This window comes from Apium graveolens, chromosome 7, assembly GCF_009905375.1.
Source record: "Apium graveolens cultivar Ventura chromosome 7, ASM990537v1, whole genome shotgun sequence".
In the NCBI taxonomy this organism is placed as follows: Eukaryota; Viridiplantae; Streptophyta; class Magnoliopsida; order Apiales; family Apiaceae; genus Apium; species Apium graveolens.
The window spans coordinates 107685315-107713233 of NC_133653.1; the positions used below are offsets into that span (position 1 = coordinate 107685315).

General features: G+C 30.6%; 2 protein-coding genes across 2 annotated transcripts; both read left to right on the plus strand.

Moving 5' to 3' along the window:
- Positions 1-23687: 23687 nt before the first annotated feature.
- Positions 23688-25013, plus strand: LOC141673949 (histone-lysine N-methyltransferase, H3 lysine-9 specific SUVH5-like). The gene is made up of 2 exons (XM_074480676.1): positions 23688-24650; positions 24717-25013. The coding sequence occupies exons 1-2, from the start codon at positions 23688-23690 to the stop codon at positions 25011-25013; spliced, it is 1260 nt and encodes a 419-aa protein (XP_074336777.1).
- Positions 25014-25090: 77 nt separating this feature from the next.
- Positions 25091-26161, plus strand: LOC141673951 (histone-lysine N-methyltransferase, H3 lysine-9 specific SUVH5-like). The gene has a single exon (XM_074480677.1). The coding sequence runs from the start codon at positions 25091-25093 to the stop codon at positions 26159-26161; it is 1071 nt and encodes a 356-aa protein (XP_074336778.1).
- Positions 26162-27919: the final 1758 nt, after the last annotated feature.

The following is a 27919-nucleotide window of genomic DNA, read 5'->3' on the forward strand; positions in this document are numbered from 1 at the left end:
AAGGTTGATGCAGTTTCACTTTTTGTATGCAAGTAATACACCCATGTGTATCTGGTGAACTCATCCACTATGACCAACGCATACTTCTTCTTTACAATAGATATGACATTTACTGGACCAAATAGATCAACATGTAGTAGATGATAAGGCTCAAGAATTGATGATTCAGTCTTGCTCTTGAATGAAGATTTTCTTTGTTTGGCTTTCTGACATGAATCACAAAGACCATCAGGAGCAAATACTGTGTTTGGCAATCCTCTCACAAGATCTTTCTTGACCAGTTCATTTATATTGTTGAAATTTAAATGAGAGAGTTTCTTATGCCAATTCCAGCTTTCTTCAATTGATGCTCTACTCATCAGACAGATTGCAGAACCATCAGTACTTGTTGAAAGCTTAGCTTCATAAATGTTACCACGCCTGTATCCTTTCAGAACAACTTTGCCTTTAGATTTACTTACAATTTCACAGTGTTCTTTAAAGAAATCAACATGATAACCTCTGTCACAGATTTGACTTATACTCAGTAGGTTGTGTTTAAGTCCTGAGACTAGAGCTACTTGTTTAATTATGACATTTCTAAGATTGATATTGCCATATCCCAATATTTTTCCAATGTTTCCATCTCCATAAGAAACACTTGGGCCAGCTTTCTCCATAAAGTCTGATAGCAGGGCCTTATTTCCAGTCATATGTCCTGAACATCCACTGTCCAGAACTAGAATATTTTTCCTGTTGCCCTGCAATCACAAAGACCACTAATTATTAATTTTAAGGACCCAGACTTGCTTGGATCCTTTGGCCTTATTAAGTTTGTTAACATTTGCAGCGGATTTAGCATCAGAGTTTATGTTAACATTTTTCTTATCAGAACTTACACTATCAGACTTTGAATCAGAATTTACACTAGAAGGAACAATGGAAACTTTCTTCAAAGAAGGTTTTATTTGATAATAATTATAGTACAAACTATGATATTCCTTACAAGTATAAATGGAATGCCATAAACTACCACAATGAAAACAAGGATTTTATGGTTTGTATCTAACAGACTGACTCTTAACTCCTGATTTTGAAGGTAAGGAGTTAATATTCTTATTCTTCCTGCAAAAAGAAGCCAGATGGTTAGAACTTCCACAGTTATGACATGTTTTCGTAGGAGCATCAGGAACAGGTTTATAATCATTGCTTTTATTCACACCTTCCTTTCCATTCCTATTTTTCATAGGTGATTTTACCTTGTTTGCATTCTTGACATCTTTCAGCTTATGCTTAAGCTGCTTCTTTGTCATTAAGCCTATGTTCACTTCAGCTGTCTTTTCCTGTTTTAGTTTGTCAGAAGTTGATTCCTTTGTAACTTCTGATTTTTCATTTTCAGACTTTACAGTTACAAACTTAACAGGTTTTAACTTTGGCTTTTGCTTATCAACAGACTTAATTTCTTCAGTTCCTTTATCTTTCTTATCTTCTCCATAACCTAAGCCCTCTTTCCAGTTTCCACTACTTAGCAAATTTTGAGTTGTTTTGCCAGAGTTAGTCCAAGTCCTGATAATCTCTCTTTCCTTTTCTAACTCAGTTTTTAGAGATTCATTTAATTTTAGCACTTCATTCCTAACATAAAAAGCATCATCTCTATCCTTCTGAGTTTGATGGAACATGACTAACTCTTTTTCTAAGAAATCATTTCTTTTCTTAAATGCAAGATTTTTAGAAGTTAATCTTTCACATATTAAAGTTTGATCTCTATAACTAACAAACATGGTTTTAAGATATCTTCTCAACTCATTAATATCATCAGTATGAAAAGCATAAGTAGTCTGAGGTACCTTTGTTTCAGCAGCTTCAGAACTGCTCTCAGCACTTTCTTTATCAGCATTTGCCATCAATGTATAGTTTTCCTCACTTTCAGAGTCTGAGGTGTTTGTCCAGCTTTTCTGCTTTGTGACAAGAGCCTTGCCTTTGTCACCCTTTACCTTCTTGCAGTCAGGAGATATGTGGCCTTTCTCACCACAGTTATAGCATTTAACATTGGTGTAATCTCCTCTATCAGACTTTCCTCCTCTGCCTTCAGATCTTCTGAAATTCTTTTTATCAGAACTTATGCCTTTCCTGGAAAACTTCTTTCCCTTCCTGAACTTCCTGTATGCAATCTTTGTGATTCCTTTCACCATAAGAGCACACAGCTTCATCATCTCCTCATCAGCATCAGTCTCAGGCAAGCTTTCAGAATCTGAGTCATCATCACTCTCAGAACTTGATGACTCAGTATCAGACTTTATGAAAAGAGCTTTACCCTTGTCTTTCTTTGAGGAAGCTGCTTTGGGGAATTCTTCTTCAGTCTTAAGAGCAACTGTCCTTGACTTTCCTCCTTTCCTCTTGCTTCTTTGTTCCATCTCCAGCTCATGAGTCTTGAGCATTCCATAGATTTCGTCAAGAGTTGTTTCATCAAGATTGTAGTTGTCTCTTATTGTCGTTGCCTTCAAATCCCAGCATTCAGGAAGAGCTAACAGGAACTTAAGGTTTGAATCTTCAAGATAATACTCTTTATCAACCAATGACAAATCATTCAAAAGTTTGACAAATCTATCATATAAATCATTCAATGACTTATTAGTCTTTGAGTTAAAGTGTTCATACTCTTGAGTGAGTATTGTCTTCCTGTTCTTCTTAATTGTGTCAGTTCTCTAACACCTTGTTTCCAGAGCATCCCATATCTCCTTAACAGTCTTGCAGTTGATTACCCTGTTTGACATTACATTATCAATGGCACTATGCAGTAAGTGTCGTACCTTAGCATCCTTAGCAATTGATGCTATGTCTTCAGCAGTATAATCACTCTTCTCTTTTGGTACGGTCTTTGCTGCTTCACCTGCAACTGCAACAGCAAGCTTGGTTGGTTTGTGAGGGCCTTCCTTGATTCTATCAAGGTATTCTGGATCTGTTGCTTCCAGGAACATGGTCATCCTTACCTTCCATATGGGATATTCAGATGGTCTCAGTATGGGAACTCTGATGGTCTCATACCGACTCTGAATTTGTGTCTTTGGTGATTCCTCAGTTTTGGTAGGCTTAGTTGGAGTTTCTGTGTCCGACATGATTGTGTTTGGATCTTTAACTGTATGTATGTTAACAGATAGGCTCTGATACCAATTGTTAGGTCACACACACACTGTAGAGGGGGTGAATATAGTGTATAGTACACTCAAATCGAACTTTAAGAACTTAAGTAACAGAAAACAAACTTTATTGAAACAACAAACTCTGTTACAGTACGGAACTGTTACCTCTCAGTGATGAACAAATATCACGAGAGCTGCTAAGGTTACAATGAATAATCTTCTCTAATAATGATAACACTTATAGTGTAAACCCTATGTCTGTGTTTATATACTACACAATTACAAGATAATCGCTAATTGATATGGAATATAATTCTGCTTCCTAATATATATCAATCAGATATCTTTTCTTCCAAGTATTCCATTCTTTACGGAATTCCTTCTTCATGCATATCTCTTCTTATGTTTATCTTGATCTTCTTTCCTTTAATCAGCTATTGTCCTTATCTGATTGTCCTTCAGCACTTAAGTTCTGATATCTATCTTCTGATGATTATCTCCTGATAGCATACGTACTGATATCCTTAAGTCCTGACTTCCAGTATAAGTACTGGTCAACAGTTAAGTACTGATTTATCCTGTTCAAGTAAGATCTGAAAGCTAAACATAAAACATATTAGCCATGACATTATCAAATATATCTAACAGATTAGTTTTAAGGACCCAGACTTGCTTGGATCCTTTGGACTTATTAAGTTTGTTAACAATTGCAGCGGATTTAGCATCAGAGTTTATGTTAACATTTTTCTTATCAGCATTTACACTATCAGACTTTGTATCAGAACTTACACTAGAAGGAACAATGCTAACTTTCTTTAAAGAAGGTTTTATTTGATAATAATCATAGTACAAACTATGATATTCCTTACAAGTATAAATGGAATGCCATAAACTACCACAATGAAAACAAGGATTTTGTGGCATATATCTAACAGACTGACTCTTAACTCCTGACTTTGAAGGTAAGGAGTTTATGTTCTTATTTTTCCTGCAAAAAGAAGCCAGATGGTTAGAATTTCCACAGTTATGACATGTTTTTCTAGGAGCATTAGGAACAAGCTTATAAATGTTACTTTTGTTCACACCTTCCTTTCCATTCCTATTTTTCCTAGGTGGCTTTACCTTGTTTACATTCTCAACATCTTTCAGCTTATGCTTAAGCTGCTTCTTAGTCATTAAGCCTATGTCAACTTCAGTTGGCTTATCCTGTTTTGGTTTGTCAGAAGTTAAATTCTCTTTAACTTCTGATTTATCAATATCAGACTTTACAGCTACAAACTTAACAGGATTTACCTTTGTCTTTTGTTTAACAACTACAGGCTCAATTTCTACAGTTCCCTTATCATTCTTATCATCTCCATAACCTAAGCCTTCTTTCCAGTTTCCACTACTTAACAAATTCTGAGTTGTTCTGCCAGAGTTAGTCCAAGTCCTAATAATCTCTCTTTCCTTTTCTAAATCAGGTTTTAGAGATTCATTCATTTTAAGTACTTCATCCCTAACATAGAAAGCATCATCTCTATCTTTCTGAATTTGATGGAACATGACTAACTCTTTTTCTAAATAATCATTCCTCTTTTTATAAGCAAGATTTTCAGAAGTTAATCTTTCACATGTTAAAGTTTGATCTCTATAACTAATGAGCATGGTTTTAAGATATCTTCTCAACTCATTAATATCATCAGTATGAAAGGCATAAGTAGTTTGTGGTACCTTTAACTCAGCAGCATCAGAACTGCTATCAGCATTTGCCATCAAGGCATAGTTCACTTCACTTTCAGAATCTGAAGTGTCTGTCCAGCTTTTCTTCTTTGTGACAAGAGCCTTGCCTTTTTCACTCCTCACTTTCTTGCAATCAGGAGATATGTGGCCTTTCTCACCACAGTTATAGCACTTGACATTTGAGTATTCTCCTCTGTCAGACTTTCCTCCTTTGCCTTCAGATTTTCTGAAACCCTTCTTATCAGAACTTGCACCTTTCCTGGAAAATTTCTTTCCATTTCTGAATTTCCTGTATGCAATCCTTGTGATTCCTTTCACCATAAGAGCACACAGCTTCATCATCTCTTCATCAGGATCCATCTCAGGTAAGCTTTCAGTTTCTGAGTCATCATCAGTATCAGAACTTGATGATTCAGTATCAGACTTTGTGATAAGAGCTTTTCCCTTCCCTTTCCTTGAGGCAGCTGCTTTGGGGGATTCCTCCTCAGCCTTAAAAGCAACTGTCCTTGACTTTCTCCCATTCCTCTTGCTTCTTTGTTCCATCTCAAGTTCATGAGTCTTGAGCATCCCATAAATTTCATCAAGAGTTGTTTCTTCAAGAGCATAGTTGTCTCTTGTAGTGGTGGCCTTCAAATCCCAATATTCAGGAAGAGCTAACAGGAATTTAAGATTTAAATCTTCAAGATCATATTCCTTGTCAACTAGTGACAAATCATTCAAGAGTTTGACAAATCTGTCATATAAACCAGTTAATGACTCATCGGGCTTTGAGTCAAAGTGTTCATACTCTTGAGTGAGTATAGTCTTCCTGTTTTTCTTAATTGAATCAGTTCCCTGGCATCTTGTCTCCAAGGCATCCCATATCTCCTTTATAGTCTTGCAGTTGATTACCCTGTTTGACATTACATTATCAATGGCATTATGCAGCAAGTGTCGTACCTTAGTATCCTTAGCAATTGATGAGATATCTTCAGCAGTGTAATCATTCTTCTCCTTTGGTACAGACTTTGCTGGTTCACCTGCAACTACAACAGAGAGTTTGGTTGGCTTGTGTGGTCCTTCATTGATTCTGTCAAGGTATTCTAGATCAGTAGCTTCCAGAAACATAGACATCCTCACCTTCCATATGGGATATCCAGATTGTTTCAGTATGGGAACTCTAATAGTCTCATATCGACTGTGGATTTGAGTCTTTGGAGGTTCTTCAGTTTTGGTGGGCTTGGTTGGAGTTTGTTCTTCTTCAGACATGATTGTTTTTGGATCTTAAACTGTTTGTGTGTTAACATATCTGCTCTGATACCACTTGTTAGGTCACACACACTGTAGAAGGGGGTTGAATACAGTGTTTATCACAATCAAATCGAATATAAGAACACAAAAAATATATTTTATTTAACACAATAAACTCTGTTATAATATGGAACTGTCCTCTCTCAGTGATGAACAATTTATCACGAGAGTTGTTAGGGTTACAAGAAATAATAACTTCGATTATAATAACACATATAGTGTAAACCTTATGTCTGTGTTTATATACTACACAGTTACAAGATAATCTCTAATTGATATTGGATATGATTCTATATCCTAAAATATATCAATTAGATATCTTATTTTCCAAGTCTTCTATTTTCCATAGAAATCTTCTCCATACATATCTCTTATTTATTTAGTCTTGATCTTCTTTCCTTTCAATCAGCCTTTCCTTAACTGTTCGTCATCCCGCACTTAAGTTCTGATATCCATCTTCAGATAATTATATCCTGATAATTTAAGTACTGATATCCTTAAAATCTGACTTCCAGTAAGTGCTGATGTCAGTAAGTACTGATATTTCCAGTTTGTTAAGATCTGAAAACTAAACATGAAACATATTAGACATGACATCTCAAATATATCTAACATTCCTCCTTTGATATCTCCTAGTTTCCAGCTCGACAGATAATGATGTGAACAAATCCTGATGATAAAAGCTGATCAGCAAATACTTATGGCAAATGTTGATGACATCATCACTGTTAAATACTGATATCAAATGCCGATAAATAAACTCTGATAGTTAAAATACGTATATCATCAATTTCTTCTAACAATATCCCCTAACTTGCGTATTATATAAATTTGTACAAGTTCCTAATTGATGATTTCAGAGATATCTAAATGCAGAAATACAAACAAGTAGTCTATCTTACAGTCAGTGCCTTCAAACTTTAACTTCAGTCTTGAACTCTAGTAAATCCAGTAGCATCATCAAAGAAATTCTTTATATATATATATATATATATATTGTCATTTTATTACTCAAATTATTATTTTAAAAGTTTTTAACTAAATCATACTTTTAGAATGCCTACCTACTTCTAGATTTTTATCGTAAAACTATTACACATTATTTTTAAGCACTACTACTATAAGAATAAGAGAAACTAAAAGATGTAAAAATAAAAATTTTGAATAAAATTCGACATATGGAATTTGAAAATTTTAATGAGAATGCTTTCATAGAATAAACTCATATTTCTTTCATGCTCTTAATAATGATCAAACAGCGAAGTAAAGTTCTAATACTTTGGGTGAGTGTCCTGAAGAGTCCCGGTCACATTGAACCTCATAATCTGGTCAATTTGATGTATTTGAATGTATATGTGAATATATATTATAGACATATGATATATATTCTTTTTCTAACTGTAATAATCCTTGTAGATGGTTAATTGGTGGGAAAGGATTGTGTTCGTATAATTTAGGAGTTTCAATCCTTCTCCGACTCTAATTCTGTTGCTGGACGGAAGAACCTCGAAGCTCATTAATTGTTAGAACCTCACCAATAGCCGAAACCTCGGATAAATGTTGGAACTTTGCAAGGACCTCATAGACAACAAGAATCTATGAACCTACTAGAGCTTTGTTTACATATTACACCCTTGGATCGGGGTTGTAGAATGGTATAAACCTTGCTTTAGCCATATAAAAAATGGGCCATAACAATTACCCTCATTTCTTCAAGTTATGAACTGCAAGGGGAATCTCACTTCCAAACCTCAAACAAGCTTCATATGTTCTAGGCCCTAAGTTTACTTCAAGTACAATAAATTTCATCCCTAAGTCTAGGTTGATGAAATATTATTTTTAAATATATTTCTAATTACAAAATTATTTTAAAATAAGTACAAGTTCGTACGATAATTATTTCAGTATCTATACATGGTACATGGACTTTTAAGAGGCGTTTGGTTAGGGGTACTAACAACGGGAAATGGAAACAATTAAAGTCATTCTCATTGTTGATGTTTATTTTAAAAAAATGTCATTATCTTTCCCTTTTTTAATTTTAGGTTTACCCAAAATTCCTCAAACCTCATTCCCCATTCCCTGCTAGGTTTAGTTTCTCTTTCCCACTTTTGTTTTCTCATTTTAATTATAACTAGCATAATTTCCCGAGCGAGGCACGACCCATTTTCTGAAAATGTATCGAAATGCGGCGTATATAGTTTTTCAAATTTTAAATTTTGTAGTTAAAAAATAAAATATATTGTCATTAATAATTTAATTAAAGTGTAAAAAAACTATGAAATTAGTTTATACTTAATAATTATTTAGACACTTAAGTGATGGTTTATTGTATTATATTTTATGATGCCCCCAAATCCGGGGTCAGGGATTTAGGTAATCACGCTGTCTTAAAGCTTGTTTCAACACTTATCTTGGACAATGATATAATTAACTCAAGCATCTACGACCACACTTACTATTATACACAATCACGGGTTATTGTCTTCGAAGCGAATCAATACATTACTAGAGTTGTATATCCATAAAATGATAATTATTACAATCCAAAAGTATTGAAATTATGTCGCGGGTGTAACCTCTATTTGAGGTTAGACCGGAGATAAAATAAACGTTTGCTCTCAATTACCTTACACAAGTCATACTTATACAATATTCAAACTATGAATAGTTGAAAACCTGAGCAACTGGAGTCTACCCCTCCTTGTCCCTTAAGAATTCTATCATAAACTCGGAACTTATATTCAAGTTCCCCAAGCACAATGCTTGTTGATAGGTATTGCTCGATATATTTAAGGGGGAATATCTTTTGACCAGTATTGTAAAAAGCGCAAATTGGATCTATGCGGGGAGGTGACTTTCTAGCGCTTAAGCGGTATAGCGGCAGCTTAATCGGTTTTAAAAGCGGACCATTAAATGGATTATATATAATTTTTTTATAATTTTATCCTATTATTCATAATTAGTACATACTTTTCATTAATAAGAAAAATATAATAAAATTAATAAAATATGTTGATGACGATGCCCGAATCTTGAATTTTCAGTAATAGTTTAGAAAAGTAATTTCACAATCATCATTTGTAAAAATGGAGCTTTTTGTTTGTTTTATTTATTTATTTTAATTCACTCGCTTAATTCGCTTAATCCAATTTTGACCCGCTTAATCCGATTTGACCCGCTTAAACTTTACTAAATATTTAAAAACCCGATTTTACTTTAATCAAGGCGTTTACATCCCGCTTTTGCTTAATTGTCCGCTTAAGCGCCCGCTTAATGCATTTTTTACAACACTGTTTTTGACATTATAGTCGAATTATTTGAAATAAGTCAAAATATGATTTTTCAAAGATTTGAAAGTACTTGCGCGATTTTCTGAAATTCTAAAAATATTTAAAAATAGGGTTTAGGACTTTTATTCATTTAAAACCTTATTAAATAGGTAATAATTAATAAATAATTATTAGATAATTAACCCTCGAATAATTCTATTTGAAAAAATATTCATCGATTAAATAATATATAACTTAAGTAAATAAGGTTCTTTTTAAAATCGTTTAATAAAGCTTTGCGGGATTTTAATAACCCGTATAGGGACATCGAGTCCTTTTAAAATATTCAGTTTACTGTAAAAATGGATAAATAATAATTTCGAATGACTCCGGAATACTTCCAGGTTTTTAATAATTTATATCGACCGAGTCTCGATTAAAAATATAATATATCACGTTACTCTCTAGCGTTAATCATATGAAATCTGCTACTTTCTATATTACAAACAATCTCAAGTTATACTATGTCATAACTCATAAATCATGGCAACATGGCATCGTATATATATAAATCAGTTTATATTCTCCACAACACAACAATATTAAAAGGTAGGGTTCGGAAATGTGCCTGATAATCTCGAGGTGGAGGTTGCACGAGAGTTGGTTCAGATATCTATTAACAAGAACATAACATCATGTTAGACTCCAATCGTACTTAACGTCCCTTTGTTAAATAACCAACATTAACAAGCGTCCAATGCGACAGTGGCGGAACTAGAAAATTTCAGTAGGGGGCTAAGTTACAAATCATTAAAAAATCCTATTTGAGATATTTATACATTAAAATTGTTCAAAAAAATAGATTTATGACCAAATATAGTAACTTCTTAAAAGAGTAGAGACTATTTTTACAATAGTGTATTTATACAGTAAAAAATTTTGGTATTATAAAATTAAAAGTTTTTAGTATTTTTTTAGTATTATTAATATGAAAAAATAATATATTATATAGTCAAAATTATCATTTGATATGAGATATATATACATCTCAAAATGCAAAAAAAAAATTAAGATATATACATATTGTATAAAATTACTAATTTTTATTTTAATTTTTAGATATTTAATATGGGACTTCATAAATTGTTAAAAGAAAATTTAAAATTTGTACAAACTATTTAGACATGAAAATAAATATATAAATTCAATTACAATATGAAGCATCCATAATTATATAAGACTGTTTTTTAGTTTTAGTGGGGCTAAAAAAATTAACTTTAAGTTTATTCTAATTCAAGTGGGGGCTAAAACGAATTATCGCTAAGTTTATTCTAACCCTAGTGGGGCTATAGTCCCCACTAGCCCCAATCTAGCCTCGCAACTGCAATGCGACTTATTTCACTCTCATCACTTTATTAGTACATTAGTAGTCATCAACCTTGATGTAAACTTTGATCTGTAACGTCCACTTTACTTATTCAATTTACAAGTCGTCTCATCTCGCAACTCATAATTAATTCTACTTGTGCGGTCTCGGCTTTGGTATTTTTATAAAATTGAAAATTTAACATTTTGACTTGAAATTTCATGGTAGTTCATTCACTCAATAACCCAGCCTCTGTTAAATTTTTATAATTTTCAAGTGATTTTAAGTCGTCCATTTACACTCTCAAAGTTGTTAATCCGTAGCACATTTTATCGCGTAAATCACGTTTACTAAAACAGACCTAACTTCTAAATCGTAAGTCCGAATCGAGTGAATCAAGCGCCTAAACGATCCTCATGACAAACTCTACAACTTAAAAGTCTTTATTTTCAAGAAATAATAGTTTAATAATTATGAATCTCTGCCGAAATTTATATTCTCTAAAATCGAGTATTATAACGGCATAGTCGTTATAATCTACATTTTTAAATTAACACTAAATCATCATCGATTATCCATCATCCAACAATCAATAATAAACCATATATTAATAACTTCAAGAATCTAAAGTTTAGTTCACAGAAGCCATCCTCCTTTAAGTATTCAACTCACAACCTTCAAATCAACTACATAAACACCACAACTTATCCTACGACCAAGATGTATAACTTTCTTGAAAAGTTCTTACTAAATAAAATTTGAAAGAAAGTTTTGTTGGAAAATGACTAAGTCAGAAATCAGTATCTGCTGGGATCAGGATTTGTCAATCAGGATATGTCATGTCTATTAGGATTTGTTAAGACGTCAAATTCTATATGTAATCAGGATTTACATCAGGATGAAGACTGTGAGGATATGACTGAATTACTGTATAAATCAGAATCTGCTGATTTATACAGTCCCAGCATTTTAGGAGTATTATATTATCGGTTCTTGATTTATAGGATCGAAGTTGTTGATTAGATATGTACAGAAACTAGATAAATTATATTATAACATATCTTGTAAATGATAGAGATTGATTTAGTAGCTGTGTGGTATATCAACACAGAATAAGTTATCTTTCAAGGTGTGTATTACTCGAGTATTATCATAACCTAGCAGCTCTCAAGAACATTGATTTTCTTGAGAGAGTTTTGTAACAGTTTATGAGAGATCTAATAAACTGTTATTTGATTCAACTATTCTTACTTTACTTTCTTGATATCAAATTATTTGATAATTGTATCCAGCCCCCTTAAATAATTATCATTTATTGAGTAACAAGTGGTATCAGAGCAGTCTAATTGATTGTTAATTAAAAAAGATCAAGATGTCTGGAAGTAAGTATGAAATCATGAAGATTCCAATTCTGTAAAAGGCTAACTACTCTACATGGAAAGTTAAGATGCTTATGTTTCTTGAATCCATTGATGATTCTTATGTTGATATAATCAATAATGGATCTCCTTATCCTGAGAAGGTTGTGGCCATGACGGTAACGGTTTCTGAACATTATATCAGGAAAGAGAAATCATAATGGTTTTAACCTCAGAAAGCTTCAATGCTCAAAGATGCCAAAATCAGGAATATTCTTTATAATAGTTTGGAAAATGTCATGTCAAACAGAGTGATTGCTTGCAAAATTGTCAAAGCTATATGGGAAGCTTGGAAACTCGGTGTCAAGAAATATGGGCAATCAAGAAGAATATAAGGGTTGTTCTTGTGCCGGAGTATGAACAGTCTGATGCTAAACCTGATAAAACCATTATTGATATATATATGACAGATTTCTGACACTGTTGAATGATTTGTTATTGGTTGGAAAGGAGTATGACAAGGAGGGCTCAAACACCAAGTTTCTAAGATCTCTTCCTGGAAGAATGGGATACACGGGCATCCATTATCAAGCATCGGTATAATCTTGATTTACTATCACTGGATGAAGTCTATGGGATGCTGAAAACCCATGATTCGGAGATTCAACAAAGGACGAACATTAAAGGTCAGAAAATGAAAGCTATTGCTCTCAATGTTGAAGCTCAAAAAGATAAGGAAGGGGTATTTGAGAGTTCAGGAAGAAGTAACATGGTTGCGAAGTCAGATACTGATGAATCATCAGATCCTGACACAGATACTGATGAGGATTCTGAGATTGAACCGGATGACCCTCAAGTAGTTCAAATAGCTGCCATGTTGGTGAAAGGTTTTAGAAGGATGAGATTTGGAAAACCATAGACAAAAGGTGGTTTTAATAAGAAGTACTCTGGTGATGGCAAGGCGAAATTCCGAAAGAATGAAAGGGAAAGATGATTTGTTACAATTGTAATCAAAGGGGACATCTTGCTACTGAATGTCCTAAGTCGACTGGAGAGGAACTTTTCACCTCAAGCTCAAACAAGTACTGGATGGACACATCAGGACCTGACAGTGATGATTAATAGTATGCACTCATGGTAACTCATGTAGAGGATTTGTCTTCCAATGATAAGGTACAAATGACTATTTTTTCTATAGATACTAATAATTTGTCTGAGTTAAAAAGATTTTTACACACTCTGCATGTTAACTTTAAGAATAGGTCAATTGAAAATGATAGTTGAATAAAGAGCTTAAAAGAGAAATGATCACTTAAAAGTTGAGCTTATATGTATGCATGAAAATGAAAATACATGTAAAAAGGCTATACATAATGAAGCTCAGATGCACATTAAATATGCCATGCTAGAGAGAGTACTAGAAAAAAGAAAGAGAAGTTTCTAAGACTTGGATGACTTCAGGAAGAAAAGTTCACAACTTTATAAATGCCAAAAACTGGAAAAAGTGTTTAGGTTATAATAAATACACTGATAAAAATATTAATAAGATTATTACCAACACAACACCAGTTAAGTTTGTCAGTACTAATGAGAATGGACTCAAATCAGTTTATGAAGTAGAATCTACCTCTAGAGTTCCTGATAAAAAGAAAGTTGAATTTAGGGTTAAGGAAAAGAAAGGTAAAAACACAAGTCTTCTCTCTAAAAGTCAACTAGAAAAGAAAATTTTTGAAGTAACGGCTAGACCTCACAAATCTAGTGTAAAAAGAGGTAGAAATGGAAAATAGGGTATAAAAAAGCAAAATATTAAAAATATATTCATGATACTCCTAGGAAAGCTTGTTTTAGCTGTGGTAATACTAATCATATTGCTATTGATTGCAGAAAGAGTAAAAAGAAAGCTACTTTTATTCCTGAATCTGATATTAGTGGTAGATCAATATTTTATAAACCACATAACCCTTGTTTACACTGTGGTAGTATTTAGCATTCCATTTATACTTGTAAAGAGTATCATAGTCTGTATCACAACAATTATGACCATTTGCCTAAGTTCAATAAAATTGTTATTCCTGCTAAAACTGCCAAAATGAATGATCATGCATCTTTTAGAACTAAACTGACTGGACAAATCCTGAAGGATCAAATTCGAATGGAGTAAATCCTGATGGCCCAAATCCTGATGGTTCAAATCCTGTCAGGAAGTCTTCTGCTGCAAATAAACATAAGATGTCAAAAAGGACCCAATAAGTGTGGGTTCTTAATAAATCCTAACTGATATTCATATTTCTGATTGCAGGAAAATAAGAAGAATGTGATAGTACTGGATAGTGGTTGTTCTGCACATGTGACTGGAAGTAAATCCTTGTTATCAGAATATGGAGAGAATGTTGGCCCAATTATTTTCCATGGTAATGGCAATGTAGGAAAAATACCGGGATATGGCAACATAATCATTGAAAATATCATCATTCAAGATGTAGCCTTAGTAGAAGTACTGAAGCATAATTTGTTGAGCATCGGTCAAATTACTGATCGAGGATACTATGTTGTATTTTATGATACTCACTGTGAAGTAGTTCATAAAATTACAAAGAAAGTTTTTTTCAAAAGGTACAGACATGGAAACATCTACGAAGCCAAACTTCATGCAAATGCTGATGGACCTGAGAATTGTATGATAAGCAAAACATCAGTTAATGAAAGTTGGAACTGGCACAAGAAGCTTTATCATCTCAATTTCTATAATCTCATTGAATTGGTGAAGAAAGATTTGGTAAGAGGTCTACCAAATATGTACTACTCCCATGATGGTTTATGTGATGCATGTTAGGGATGGCAAAATAATCTGATCGACGGATACCCGATCCGAAACCTGAAATTTTGGATTTGGATTTGGATTTGGATATTAGGTATACCGATTCGAAATCCGAAATTCTATCAAAACCCAATCTGAACCCGAAATCCGAAAAAACCCGAATTATTATATATATATATTAATTATTTATATATATTAGAATTTTATATATTATACATTATAATATTAAATTGATTTCTAAAGGTGGAGTACTTGTTGTAGATACTTGGTGATTTTGAATGTTTTTCACTAGGATATTTACTGAGCCCAAAGTAGTAGTAAATTGTATATTCCTAGTAAACATCTTCCCAAAATTTAATTAAGATTATTCCTAGAAGATATGATACCATTAAGGCTATTATTTCCTACCACACCACTAAAGATGTAATTTCTAAGTTCAAGGTCTATTCCTTCATTTTACTTTTTAAATTCAAGAATTTTGCCCTTTTTATAAATATGTGGATGCCTTTTCGAAGGACTATTATGTTGTTGCATATCTGTAGGACTGATAATTATTACAGGAGATCCATTTCTGACATAAATCATTAACTCTCTTAGAGACTCTGTTAAGTAATTCTTTGTTGGAAGATTCACCAACCTCTAATGTGTTTCTTCTAAAACTCTTTCTAGGTTTTTGTCCTAAAATTGGTTTATTTTTTGCAATATCAATTACCCAAGAATTATCTAAATGATTGATTTCTAAGAATTGCTTCTCTTTCACAGATCTTATTTCTGAGAATACATCGTCTAATTCGATATATTCATTCTTTTTATAGTCTATACTGTGATGACTATTAGTTAAAGTATAAGCGACAACGTAAGTTATGCTAAATACTTTATCACCAGCATTCATCAAATTATGTCTCTTAAAATCATGGACAAAAGATAATATTTGATCAATACTTTTTGTAACTAAACTGAAACCAAATTTAGGGTAGACAATAAACATAAATTTTTGGTATGCTAAATTATCTCTAGCAGCACCTAAAATACAGTCTTTCCAGTCATTGATTCCATTGTCTATTAAAGCCATTTTAATAGGAGAATCATACCTATTTTTATAGCTCCTAAATGAACTATGTTGATGGTAGATCTTGTCTTAGCGTCTATTTTTAATAGATTTTTGCTTATCTCGTCTCTAGTGATTAAAGGAAGATAAACTAACCATGTAGTATCTTTTATGTCTACATGCATTTCCTTGGTTAAAATATAATAAAAGATACTATTTTTTCGTTTAAACGATTTAACATAAATATGTTAAATATATTTTATTTTATTAAATCAAGTCTGCTATTTTTGATTTTTGAAAGTATTTCTTGATTTACCAAAAAGTTTGCTTGAAAACCTTTTTCATTTTCCGAAAACTCGATTTCTAAATCATTCTTTTCACAAGTTTCCTCGGGTTATTTTTCTGTTAAAAAATTCATTTTAAGAAATTAAAAAGCGCTTTTATTTATTTTTTGTTTTGCAAAAACAAAAACCATGACATTGATTAGCTAGGAGTTCATTTTTCTGTAAAAGTCACGTAAAAATATTAATAAAACTATATTGTTCAATAAGTATCATTGTCTTTTTTAAATATCTTTCATTAAAAAAATCATTAACATATACGTGTATTAATATATTTATCATGAAATTATATCATTTAAAAAGTTTTAATGAGCAAATTTAAGATTTCAATTCATATTGAATTTTTTAAAAAGATATATAATAATTATAAAAAAAACATGTGTATCGCACGGGTTTTAAGTTAGTTATATTATAATAGATGAAATATTAAAATTTTGGTTGGTATAATATTTCATTAATCTACATAATTACCCTTACTTAATGATTTCACTATTTTACTTAATTATCATGATTTTATTAGAATATAAACAAATAAACATTTTTAAGTAAAACACGATGCCTTTTTAATTTCTCCAACTAATTACCTATTTTTTTAAAAAAATATTATAATAGAGGAACCATTAAAAATTTGGTTGGTCAGTCGTTGGTTGCTCAATATTAATTCTAATTAATATCGAAGTCAACTTACTCTACTAATTTAAATTCTAATTTATATCTGCTTTATAATATTCTCACCAACTAAATTATATATATACTATATATTCGGGTTAAAATAAAATTACCTATTAATGCGGGTTTTAAAATAATTAACCTAAAATTAAAAATAATTAGTTGAATTGGTCGAAATTATCCTATTGATCTGAATTTAAGAAAATTAAACTCAAACTAAAATAATTTGTTGGATTTGGTCGAGTAATGTGCCTCAAGTTTAATCACAGTAGCATAAAATATTGATCCTCATAAAAAAATTTAATATCATAAATCATATACTATTGATATAAACTAAAACTTAACTTTTAAGTAAAACATAATTAATTTTTGTAAACATGCTCAATAAACCTAAATCATTAATATAATATTTTTCAAATACATCTGAATAAAAAATAATAAACATATATGTGTATTAATATAATTATCATGAAACTGTATCATTTAAAAATTTTAAATGAACAGATTTAATAATTCAATTCAAAATAAACTTTTCAAAAAATATATATAATTTTAAAAAAAGATATGTGCATCGCACAGATTTTAAGTTATTACCTTATAATAGACAAAATATTAAAAATTTGGTATGTACGGTATTCAGTTGAATACTTGAATTATTTAATTACCCTTATATTTTAAACTATTCTAATTGTATTCCAATTCAAATTCATATTATTATAATCAATTTATTAAATAAAGCCGACTGAGAGGAAAAGAAGACTATGTAATCAAAGTCAAACGCACAATTCTCTTTTCCCTACATCTCTTTTTATAATCATTATAATAGTCGAAATATTAAAATTTTGGTTGCTATAAAAATCTCTAACAACTCATCAATCTTAAAAATTATCTTATCAATATTAGTCATATTAAAGATGTGGTCGTTAAAATAAAATAATAAATATAATTGATCCGGCCTAAAATATAATACTATTGTATCAACCAATTACAATTTAAAATCAAAATATAAATGGTTGATCAATAAAATAATAATACTATTGATCGATTATTTCTTTTCCTTTATATTTTTTCCATTTCTAAATTTAATTATGTTTTCATGAAACGAACCAAACGCCCACTTTAGTAAATAGTTTCTTCGTCCTAATTTTATTATCCACCGTTACCATTTTCTTATGTGCCAAAATAATTTGTATAGATATGATAAATAGAAGGTGAATAAAGGATAAAAAAAAGTTAATAAAGGATAAAAGTTATTATTTTATTATATTATAATAATTATCGTTCAATATTATTTTATGTGAATAAAAGATGAATTTAAATCCATAGACTAGAAAAGCGAGACCGTGTTTTAAATAAAAAAGTAAATATATTTTCAATGTAGAAAGAGCTGAACAATAAATTATTTCGGAAGGGTAACTTGTGTAAATAAGGCAAGTGAAGGCAGGCAAAACATGCTGGCTAATGCAAATAAAAATAAATTCCCTAAATTTTCGGAAGCGACCAATTTTATAACATTATTGCGGGTCTAATTGCATCTAAACTTTCGTTTTCTCTTCTTATAAATACAAATTGAATGGTCTAGTTATATACATCGAGAAGACTTGCGAAGGCGAGGCCAATGTATAAGATTTGTTTTCCCTTTGTAATTGTTTTTCTGAAGTCCATGGCTGGACTTGTTTTTTCATAGTCTTTCTTTGTGATGTATAAATATTTCTTTTGATTATTTACAGAGTTACATTCATCCAAGCAACTTCCGACGAGATCCGTAAAATTAAGGTATGTAATGTTGTTGGTTAACTATATATTAAAGGTTTTTGTTTTCTGTTCATCTCAACTTTATTTTAACTTTTCTAGTAATATATTTGTTGTTATACATGTGGCTTGTGTCTGATTTCTTCTTATATATACTAGCTTTCCGATTCGTGGTACGGATTTTCACTAATACTTTATAAATTTTTATATTATATAATCTCTAAATTTTATAAGATTTTATTATAAACAACAAAAAATTTAAATTAATAAATGTGTAATTATAACCGTATAATGTGATTAGATTTGAATGCATATAATTTCTATTTAAGATTAAATAATACATATTTGATAAGATTCGTACTATTAACCTTATTAGTATGATTATAAATAATAATATATTTCTTGTTGGCGGAATTTGAACCTGGAAATTTCGGTAGTATATAAATAATAAATAATAGTATAAATATTTCTTATTGGTGGGAATCGAAGCTAGGAAGTTGAGTAATAATATAAATATTTGTTATTGATGGAAATAGAACCTAGGAACTTAAATATTTTTTATTATTTTAGTATTTAAGAAGACTTAACGGTCATAACAAGGATAATCAAACCAACCAAAAAAATATTATATCCAATTATACCACATTTTAGTTATTATAATAAATTAACATATAACTCGTGTGATGCACGGACTAATTATATATTTATAATTTTATTATTTTATAAAAATAATTTGTAAAAGATAATATGTATTTATTATTAAGATTAATGAAGTTAAAATATTTACGTATTATCTTGTATTATATTATTGAATGATTATAGTTAAAATTTTAAAATTTCATGTTACTACACCTAAGCGGAAGTCTTGAATAACAGTCTTGAATAACTATTCAATGGTGTATAGGAATGATTAGGTATTGTTTTTTATAACATTATTTTTTGATTTATTAATTATTTTGTTATATTATAATTTGAATTGCAAAAAAATTGAAGGTTTTTGTTTTCGTACAAGATAACAAAGAAGTTGAGTACGATTAGAAATCAAAATGAATAATAATTTATAGAGTTTTTAATTATATGATACATATAATTGTTTAAACTTTAATTTGAAAGGTGTTACAAAGGTGTTAATCAACGAAATCTTATTTTGCATTGTATAGATTATAGATAATTATTTTCAATTTATTATATATTTTGTTCAAATCCAAGTATAATAAAATTTTACTTTAAATTCTTTAAATATATGCATATGAAGAACTCATGCGTGCATGCGTGCCTAGGTTTTTTACCTTTAATCTATTTACATAGATTTCGAATCTTTTTGTTTGAATTTTGTGATAAACTAGTGAGGAATTGTATATCATGAAAGTATGGTTCCAAAAGTTATTGATTTTGGCATTAATTACTTAATTAATCATTACAAAGTATTCAATTGATTGGATTTTAAAATTTGATTAAATTTTTATTTTTTAAATAGCTAAATAAATTAAATATTAATATATATATATATATATATATTAAATATATTTGACTATTACGACTAATTATTTCGATTCATCACCAATTATCCTTTAATCTCATCAAATGCAATAGGTAAAGTTTCCTCCCTTTTCTTTTATTTAATTTACATTTCTTTAAAGTATCAAGGAGAACATTCTTTTTTTATTTCATCAGTTAAATTTTATATAAATCTCAATTAAATTATATTTTCTCATCTTGTTGTACTCACAACCACCTTAAATATTGTTTAAATAGCTAAATAAATTAAATATTATTATATATATTTTAAATATATTCGATTATTATGATTAATTATTTCGATTAATCACCTATTATTCTGTTAATCATTTTAAGGTAATCACTAAAAGATATCTATAAGACATCTCTAATACTGATTCCCCTAATTTAGAACACCCGAAGGGATTCGAAGGAATTTTGTTTCAATTAATATATACATATGCAAGGAACGTGGTTATATTATAACAAGATTTGGCAAATATAATTTCAAGCTCACAATAAAAAAAGTATTCTATTAATGCGGATCAAATTTATCATACTAAAATATTAAATTAAAATATAACAAGTAAATATCATGCAAAATAAGTAATTATGCAAATTTTAAATAATTTTATAAAAATAAGAAATTATGTAAATATTAAAAAATAATCTTTTAATCATTATATAAAAATATAATTATTATAAAATTAATAACATACCACTTGAATCTGCAATCAGTATCGTTGGATTGTGAAAAAATATTGGATAAATGTGATTGTAGACGGTACTAGAATCATAAGATTTGATTTATAAAATATTAAATAGTAATAATAATTTTTGAGAATTAATTTATTGTACACTATTTATATATTAACAAATTATAATGCATGTATTTTCACTTTTAAAATTTAAAATTGGAGAAAGATTATATAAGTTATTTTTTTTTATAATTTTTTCTTGTGCATTACATTTTTTTAAGAAAAATGGGGTTAACAATTAAACTTATATATGTGAGATTGTCTTATTGCGCGGATGAGGGACAAAATCAAATAAGAAACAATAAGATATAATCTTTGAGGTGGTTGATGTGATATAGGGGTTGGTGATGTCATATTGTCTGGGCTTATTGTAATGGTTTTTATTTGATCTATATATATATATTTATGATGTTTATTATTATTTTAAAATGTAATATTTGGAAAAGAATGGTTTTATATTTTTGAAAAAATAGGTGTTGTAGTTGAAAAAAATAAATAAATATATTATTTATTGCTGTTGTATTTTTTATTTAATTTTATTGTTTTTCTAAATATATAATCATTAAATTAATGATATTTGTTAGATTTTTTGGTGGGAAATATTTTATTTTTTAACTATTTTACTAATAATCACCAATATTCCAATATCGATTTTACTAATGTATACTATACTCGGAATGGGGTATAATTTGGTTAAACGTTTATTTCCTAATTTTGGTTATTAAAATAATAAATAAATAGTGTTATATGTTTATTAAACTACCGAATTGTTAAACTACTAAATATAGTCTACTTATTCTACTAAATTACGACTTAAAAAATAAATAATTGTGTTATATATCTGCTATAAACTACTAAATTGTTAAATTAATAGACATATTCTCTTTATCTTACTAAACTAGCATCACAAGTTTTTCTTTAATTTTAATTATAAATTTATATTCTTTATATAAATATTTTAAAATTATAATATGACATAATAAAAAAAATTTAAATATTAAGAGAGTCGTGCGGGATTCAAGCTAATTAGTATAATAAGTAAGTAACCTTCTAATAGGTCCACGAATACATCACCCTATGTAACTACTTTTAGGTTTAGTTTTCTAAATTTTACCTGTTCTGTATTTTTTTCCATGTACGTGTTGGTTAATATATTTTTGTGTCAAAAAATTTGTATGTGTTCTATAATTATTTTATACTTTATGTGCGTTAATTATTTTTTTATTACATATTTACTAGTAGTGAGTACGGTTTATTTCTAACTTATGTTACTTTATGTTCTACAATCTTGGCTTTAGCTTAGTATTTAATTATATTTTTTTATATGTAGTCTATGTATTTTAAAAAAAATTATTTTTTAATTTACAGTGTTTTTAATATTTTTTGTCTAGAAAATATGGGATAGGGAATACATATAGTGAAACACGACAAACTTAAAAATCTACCGAACTCATAAACACTAAACACATTTTTAACTTTTTTATTTTCATTGTAATTAAATGCAGTGTATTTTATTTAAAATTTAATTATTTTTATCAAATATGATTTTTTTTGTCAAAATATTAAATTTGATGTGGAACCTAATCATGTAAAGGTGATTCAAATATTGTGTTTAATAAACTATAATTTTAGTTAAGGCCAGAGAGTCCTTTTTTTAAAAATCGTTAACCTAAATGTTGTGCATTATGTTTTACAATAAATTTAAACATTTGAAATGAAGTCAATCTAATAGTTATGATTGAGTTACCAAGTTACCCACAGTTGAGTAACATTTGATCCTTATTCTATATATATATATATATTATCATCATCGCCATCGACAAATAATATATTTTTTTACCTACAAATTTAATTTTACCTAATTTCGAAAAACCTCTATAAATTAATTAATTAATAAACTATCACAATTCAGCTTTTAATTTATATTGCGGTTTAATTAGTTGCAGTAATTAGTAAGTTATATTTATATTTGTAAAGGTAGTAGACTTTTGTACTAAACTAAATAGCCGAAATATGAAAGTAAGAATAAAATAAAAAAAGATGAGAAGGAGTAACTTAAATCCGTGCAAACATGAAATGCGCGAGATGCGGTTAGTAAGTAATTAAATCTTTTAGACTTCCCCCCATCTTCCAACTACCCTTTTGATCTTAAAAACTCCACTTACGCTCAAACTCTACTGCTGATTGTATTTTCTAAGTTCTCTTCTTGATTTCCTAGTTCAAAATTTTAGTGATTGCATGTTCTTGATTACTTGTACGGTATCTACTTTATATATGTTTCGGCCCATTGACATTGTTGTCTGAACTCGTATTCTTTATTCTGGATTTGGTTCTTTTGTTATATTGTTTATAATTTATTTATTTTTTTTAAGTTGCTATCATATTTGATGATATTGGTAAAGATTAGACCCTTTTTGCCTTTTGTAATGTGTGTTGTGTGATTATAAACCCAATTCAGGATATTTTTCAACTCTTTCGTTTTTTATGTACTTTTGTTATTTGTTTATGAAGTCATATGATTATCCAAAATGATGCCTCTAGTTTTGGTAATTTAATTTATGAACCAACTTTGGGGTACCCTAAGTTAGTTTTAAATCAGTAAAAGCTTTGAACTTTTTGACTAAAACAATTTAATTATTCAGGGGGTGGTGATTGATTTTTAAAGAAGGCTAAAATGATGACTAATTTAGTAACTAAAAGAAGTCCTATGAAAATGCTTTCCGGGAAACGACCGTTAGAATATCTAACTTTTGGAGCTCGTTTTATTCGTGATATAAAGCGCCCTAGGGTTTCTGCCATTCGACAATTTCCTCCTGGTTGTGGTCCAGCTGCCTGCGATGTTCGTGAAACATGTAATGGAGGAGGAATACTTGTCAAAACTTCGAATGAAAGATTCAAGGCTAGACCGTCCCATCCCTTTATTGAAAGATTACCAACTAAAGGGACTTTGGACAAGTCTATGAAGCCAAGGGTCAAAATGTTACCAGATGAACTGAAATCTGAGCCGATCAAGGCACCGGCATTGCAAGGTAACACTTTTTCTGGGAATGTGAAAATGGGGTTGCTAAGAGTTCCCAGGAAAGTTGATTTGATCAATGCGAGGAGCAAGAATTTTATACCTGAGCCTATTGGTATGCTGTGTGGCTCATACACTTCACCAAAGCCTTCTTTACTTTCTAAAAAATGCCCGTCTCCAAAATTCCGAAAAGGGATCACCGTATTTCAGGAGTTTCCACGAGGTCGTGGAAGAAGGGATCTTGATATGTCTTCTGAATGTGATGTTTTGCCTCGATATAAGTCTATCGATGCGAGACCAGGGATGCTTCAAGCTGTTGATGAAAAAAATATAACCGATGGAGCCAAAAGCAGGGTGGTGAGAAATGGGGGTGATTCTGAAGAATACATCAGGTCTAAATCATCTGACGGTGGTATTTTGCCTGCCACTCAGGAGGGAGTGAAGACTTCAGATTGCATGGCAGCAACAGGTGCTACTGATGGGTGCAATGACAAAAAATGCAATGTCAATAATGGATCTCGCCGACTGCTTCGGAAACACGTTGATACTAAAACTAATTTTCTTGACAGGGGAAGTGGTCAATATGATGCATTGCCAGATCAGAAACATAATAGTGTTCTTTCAGTAGAAGCATAAAATCATTTGGAAATCACTGGTCACAATGAAGCATTAAGTCGCACAAAATTTCAGGAGGTTCTTGATCTGTTTGAACACACCCTTAATAAGCGGTTGCTGGAGATAGGACACGAAGAGAAGTCCACGGGCAGGAAAAGGACATCAAATCTTTATACAGAGATTGCAATGCAACTCAAGAAACAAGGGAAATGGATTTATATGAACAGAAAACTCTTGGGTGCTATTCCTGGCATTGAGGTGGGTGACCAATTTCGTTATAGGGCTGAACTTGTTATAGTTGGATTGCATATTCAGTTTATTGCTGGTATAGATTACATGGAAAAGGATGGAAAGAAGATCGCCACAATATAGTGTCCTCTGGTCGTTATTCCAGCGATAGAGAATACGCCAATGTAATATTCTATTCTGGTGAAGGTGGGAATTCAATAATGGGTGAAAAAAAGTCCAAACACCAGGCCAAAGATCAGGCACTTGTACGAGGTAATCTTGCCTTAAAAAATAGCAAGGATGAAAAAACTCCGGTTAGGGTTATTCGAGGTCGACGAACATGGAAAACCTCCACATTTACCTATGATGGTTTGTACTTGGTAACCGACTTAAGGCAAAAGAGAGCAAAAAATGGAAAGCTTGTGTACTTGTTCCAACTAAATAGAATTCAAGGTGAGAGTAAACTTAATTTAAGTACTCCTACGTCGCAAAGGGTTGGGAAATCTAAAGTTGGTCGTGCATTGATGACTGATATTTCTTTGGGAGAAGAGAAAATACCTATCCGTGTCTATAATGATATGGATAATGACAATCCTCCAACTTGTTTTGAATACATTACAAAAATGACATATCCACAACCCCAGATTTCCTCGAGTGGTTGCCATTGCATTGACGGGTGCTTGGATCATGTGCATTGCTCTTGTATCACAAAAAATGGAGGCATGGTACCATTTAATGAAAATGGTGCTCTCATTGAAGCTAAGCAAGAAACTATTGTCCATGAGTGTGGTCCTTTGTGCAAATGCCCCCCGTCTTGCAAGAATAGAGTTAGCCAACATGGCGTTAAATTCCAATTAGAGGTCTTTAAAATGAAAGCAAAGGGATGGGGTGTTAGATCTCGAAATTTTATTTCATCCGGGAGTTTTATATGCGAGTATGTGGGTGAGTTGCTTAATGATAAGCAAGCAGAGGAGAGGATAGGTTTGGATGAGTATTTGTCTGATATAGGAGATGAAGACGGCTTTGCTATTGATGCAGCACAAAAGGGGAACATTGGACGATTTACTAATCATAGCTGCTCCCCAAACTTATTTGCTCAAGACGTTCTTCATGATCACCATGACAAGATGATGCCACATGTGATGCTATTTGCTACACAAAATATACCTCCTTTTCAAGAGTTAAGTTATGATTATAATTACAAAATTGATCAGGTCTATGACTCGAATGGAAATGTCAAAGAAAAGAAATGTAATTGCGGTGGTGCGGATTGCAGGGATAGGCTGTATTGACCAACATTTTGATACAAAAACTCGACATCCACATCAATGTAAGTTTTAGTAGATGCTAAATCCATGTCATTATCTCTATGGTTTTTCTTCTATTTTTGAATGATATATTCTTAAAAATGTGTAGAATTTTTCAAGGTTATCTTCGCACGCTGTGTGAAATGTAGGGTGGAGAAGAGCTTTCTTATTGTTTGTAAGTCACTGTTACCCCTAATTCATTTATACTTTTTCAAACTTATTACTGGTGCATTTATGTAATATTGTTTTCTATTAAATAAAATATATTTAGTTATAATCCCTTAAGAAAACTTAAACTATTTCTACTTAATTATCATATTGTTGTTTTAGATCATGGAATTTCAACCTTACTAGTGATACGGAGATTTTGTTACATTTTTGTATTGAATATCATTCTCACTTATATGATGAAGTATTGAATCAAGAGGTTGAGATCTCTTAATTCAAACGTAACGAAATATTGAATTTTTTCATGAACCGTTTTTTTCTCACATCTACTTAAATATTAAAATGTGTACATCTCCGGTGTTGAACGATTGAATTTTGATTAAGAAAGAGATTATATGATATTTTTATTGGTCGTCTGCAATCGTACTTAAGACCTCTCTTAGATCTTGACGACGACGACCTAATATTCTCTGCATAATAAGAAATATGTGGTTTATTGTATATTGATTAATTTTTTTTTTTTGCTATTTAATCACACTAGTACTCCATTTTCTTTTCGTAAGTCTCGAACCTTCGATATTCGTAAAGAGAGTAAGATACAGAGAGTGTTAAAGAGGAGAAAGATAAGACATAGCTAACGCAAGATACTCTTATATCAAGAGGTATTGGATTAGTTATTTAAAGGTTGGCATCTAGGTGAAAATAATTAAATTAAATCATCAATATATGTGTGCAGATATATAAATAGTCACTATGATAATATAAAGAAGAGTTCCTTGCCATTCAAAATTAGAGATGTATTTGTTGGATCATAAAAGATCTTTGAAATTCGGTGGTGATACGGTGGACTAGTTTATATTATTTGGTGCTTGGCAGGGGCGAATCCAAATAATATTTTTTTTAGAAGGATATCGAGCAAATTTTGGGAAGACACTCTTTGTGGTTTTGAATTTTATGGGGCACTTTTATATATTTTCAAATTTACAAATGGTAAAAAATTATATATTTTGATTTTAGGGGGGACACGTGTCCCCGATACCCCTTACTAGATCCATCCGCCCTTGGTGCTTGGGTTGTATGGTTTGACACTAGAGCTGGCTATTGATGAATTTCGGGAATTCATGTGAGGAAAGTGATATTCGTGAAAGATTAAAAACAACGAACTAGGCTCGTATTTACTATGTTTGTGTATTTAAATTGTCCTATTTTTATAGGATAATTGTCCTTTATTTAGTTACAACTATATCAACGGTTATAATAGATGATAAATTGTATTTATGATAAGTTGACTTTTATAAGCATTTGTTTTTCTCGAAAATTCTTTACTACGTCTACGCTTAGTTTTTTCTTTATTAAATTGGGATCAAGTATGTCATTCAATGATTAAACTAAGGGTTGTTTGAGTCTTGAACTAAGATCAAGGATGTTATAACCATGTGTAGTTCATATTGAAATATGGGAGTTGATACGTGCATGATCTATATGTTATATTGTGTGTTTTTGAAAAGTAGATTATGAACCCCACTAGGGAGCACTTTTTTAGGGTTATTCTGTTGATTCTTGTGGGCTTTGATT

Coding starts and splice junctions, on each gene's coding strand:
- LOC141673949 (XM_074480676.1), top strand. CDS start 23,688: ATGACTAATTTAGTAACTAAAAGAAGTCCTATGAAAATGCTTTCCGGG. Junction 24,651..24,716: donor AACATAATAGTGTTCTTTCA/GTAGAAGCATAA, acceptor ACAAAATTTCAG/GAGGTTCTTGATCTGTTTGA.
- LOC141673951 (XM_074480677.1), top strand. CDS start 25,091: ATGGGTGAAAAAAAGTCCAAACACCAGGCCAAAGATCAGGCACTTGTA.